This window comes from Dipteris shenzhenensis, chromosome 13 (genome assembly GCF_047967505.1).
Source record: "Dipteris shenzhenensis isolate YYH24624 ecotype China chromosome 13, Dip_SZ_1.0, whole genome shotgun sequence".
Lineage (NCBI taxonomy): Eukaryota > Viridiplantae > Streptophyta > Polypodiopsida > Gleicheniales > Dipteridaceae > Dipteris > Dipteris shenzhenensis.
Genome location: NC_141608.1, coordinates 54,286,692 through 54,289,080, shown reverse-complemented (window position 1 = coordinate 54,289,080; position 2,389 = coordinate 54,286,692). Strand labels below are relative to the sequence as shown.

The 2,389-nt window shown below is 46.7% G+C and overlaps 1 protein-coding gene across 2 annotated transcripts; it reads right to left on the bottom strand.

Annotated features, from left to right (window-relative positions):
* Nucleotides 1-507: 507 nt before the first annotated feature.
* ENODL18 (early nodulin-like protein 18) lies at nucleotides 508-2,174 on the bottom strand. Of its 2 annotated transcripts, none has more exons than XM_087383987.1 (3): nucleotides 1,965-2,174; nucleotides 1,428-1,855; nucleotides 508-1,265 (listed from the first exon to the last, which is right to left on the bottom strand). In XM_087383987.1, exons 2-3 carry the CDS (start codon nucleotides 1,675-1,677, stop codon nucleotides 814-816), a joined length of 702 nt encoding a protein of 233 aa, XP_087240113.1. In that variant the 5' UTR covers nucleotides 1,678-1,855; nucleotides 1,965-2,174; the 3' UTR covers nucleotides 508-813. The 2 variants fall into 2 exon arrangements, with proteins under 2 accessions (XP_087240113.1, XP_087240112.1); XM_087383986.1 differs by having other exon boundaries at nucleotides 1,428-1,813.
* Between the last annotated feature and the right edge of the window lie 215 nt (nucleotides 2,175-2,389).

Genomic DNA, 2,389 nt, shown 5'->3' with positions numbered 1-2,389 from the left:
CTACCCAACATCCCCTTGGAATATCCAAATCTTTTAATGTACATTATCAGAGCTCTTTACTGGCTCAACATTCACAACATCCCTGAAGTCCCCTCTATCTACACAAACCTCATTACTAGCTGAGTCACTTCTAATAGTACTAAATTTTTCGGTAATATTCTTATAGCTATAAGATTTTTTCCCTCTTGGGTAAGAACTCTAGTCAAGAACCTACTTGACCTCTTTGAGCTCTTTGACCCTTGCTTAGATTGCAATCTTTGAGCTATTCACCTCTATCATCTTCCATAGCCTTATTTGGCACTAAAGTGTTAAAAGTGGGTCTAAGATACGCTCCATAACGACTCAAGGAACCCCTAGAAGGCCCCCACAAAGAATAAGTTTTGTTTAATGGAAATGCACATGCTTAAACTGGTGATTCAACCGATCAATTGCAAAACTCAACAAACAAAGGCTAAAGTAAACTTGGTGATTTAACCGACCAGTTGCAGCATGACTGCCATCGCTGATCGAAAGAATCGAATGTACTAAAAATTTTAAGATCTTGCTGCCAAGATGCGAGATCTGTTTTTCCAAAGACGCATTAAAGCACTATACGAATTCCTTTGGAAGTATGTCTACAAAGAATAGGCATACAGGATCACAACTCTTCTACAAATTGCATCACCTGCCGCGAGAACTCTGAGTCTGCAGGCGACTCGCTAAAACGTCGAGGCAGATGTGCAGGACGTACAGGCAAAATATTCTCCAATCTTCAGATGCAAGAAGCAAGGAGGATAGCAATGCAGAACGGGGTGAGAAGAGATCCTTCAAAGATCAGACAAAGACTGCCAAGAGCAGCAAGGGGGAAAGTAATGCAGAGGAGGCTGAATGGATGCGCAGGCCTATTCCGGCACTGGTTGGGCCAGTAGCGCTCTGATCGGAAGGCGAAGCTTGTGTGGTATCAGGGGAAGCTGGAGTGTTCGAATCTGGAGAGGTTTGATCGGTGGGTGAAGGAGGCGGGATCATCAGGCTAGCCGGAAGACCAAGGCCGTGAGTGACATTGATGGCGAATTTCATGCCTCCCTTGCAGTGTTGGCCGCTTTCGGCCCCGCAAAAGAAGTAGTTCATCCCCGTTTCCACGAGAGGAACGGCGGAGAAGGTGCTAGTGCCTGCCTCGCCCCACACCTCATAATCATTGTCGTTGGAGTCCAAGTAGTCGCAGGCATCGTACACAGTCTTGTTGTAAGTGACGATAACATCATGGATCTGCTGAGGGTAGTTAAACACTGCACAGCAGAGTCGAGTCTACAAGTAATGATCAGCTGATGGCGTCAGATTGGGCTTTCCCTCGCCTTCCCCCTCAGCTCTCTATGTTGTGGGATATCAGAACCAGAAAGAATGAATGCAGCTCTCTACTTCGAATCTTAGAGAGAATAGAAGCCACTTACACAGAAAGTCTCCAAGGGAGAAGTTCTTGCCGGTTGCCCACTTCTGATAGTCGATGACATTGGCTACGGGATACGTCCAGCCGTTGCTGTCACCCACCGTGTAGTTCTGATAGGAAGCCAAGGCAAGGGCGTGTTCGGGAGAGCAACTTAGGAGGAAAACAAGGGCGAGGAAGAGTAAGGAGCAGAGAGTTTGAGCAAGGCAACAATGGGAAGAAGAGGAGGGAGCACTGCATCTTGCCTGGGGAGACATACTGGCTGAGTGCTTCTTGATCAGCTAGTGTCAAAATTTGAAACTCGTAATAGAGGCAGTGTAAGAACGTTGTTGCTAGTTCCTGGGCTATGAGCAATCAACCATGCTGCGAGCGCATAGTCCAAAAGTGCAGACTCTACACAAATGGAACCGGGAAATTACGTAACTTACGTTATCCCTGCAAGGAAGAAAAGTTTGGGATGGGCACTGGCGCAGTATGCATTAACTAAGAAGTATTGCAGTGACCAGAAAGACTCGTAATAAGACCTGAGCTCGGCTCAACTCACCATATTCGTAATTTCGTATAGTAAGCAGGTCCCAGCTTCTGCTAGCAGCTGATGAAAAGGAAGGATGAATTAAACACTACGAAGAAGATTGTTTGCGGCTCTCAGCGGCGATGGGGGAGCTGACGATGTTGCAATCAATGGCGACACAGCAACTGCAGCGGCAGTGCAGCCTGCAGCCCAGTCAAAAGTAGCATAGGACATAATTGAGCAATCGAGTGGAGCTCACCTACTCACTGGAGACTCGTGGGGAGTCTACTGAGTAGTATAATGAGTAGCCAACTTGGTAATAAACAATACTTTCAAGGGTTGACGCTGTAGATTTACGTGTGACGGTGAATTTGGCCACCAAGCCAGGTATTTCCAGTCCACCGACATTGAAAAGACAACTGCCCACATGAACCATCGCTGATTCGCTGTATACTATA

Coding starts and splice junctions, on each gene's coding strand:
- ENODL18 (XM_087383987.1), bottom strand. CDS start 1,677: ATGTCTCCCCAGGCAAGATGCAGTGCTCCCTCCTCTTCTTCCCATTGT. Junction 1,266..1,427: donor CTCCCTTGGAGACTTTCTGT/GTAAGTGGCTTC, acceptor TCTGCTGTGCAG/TGTTTAACTACCCTCAGCAG.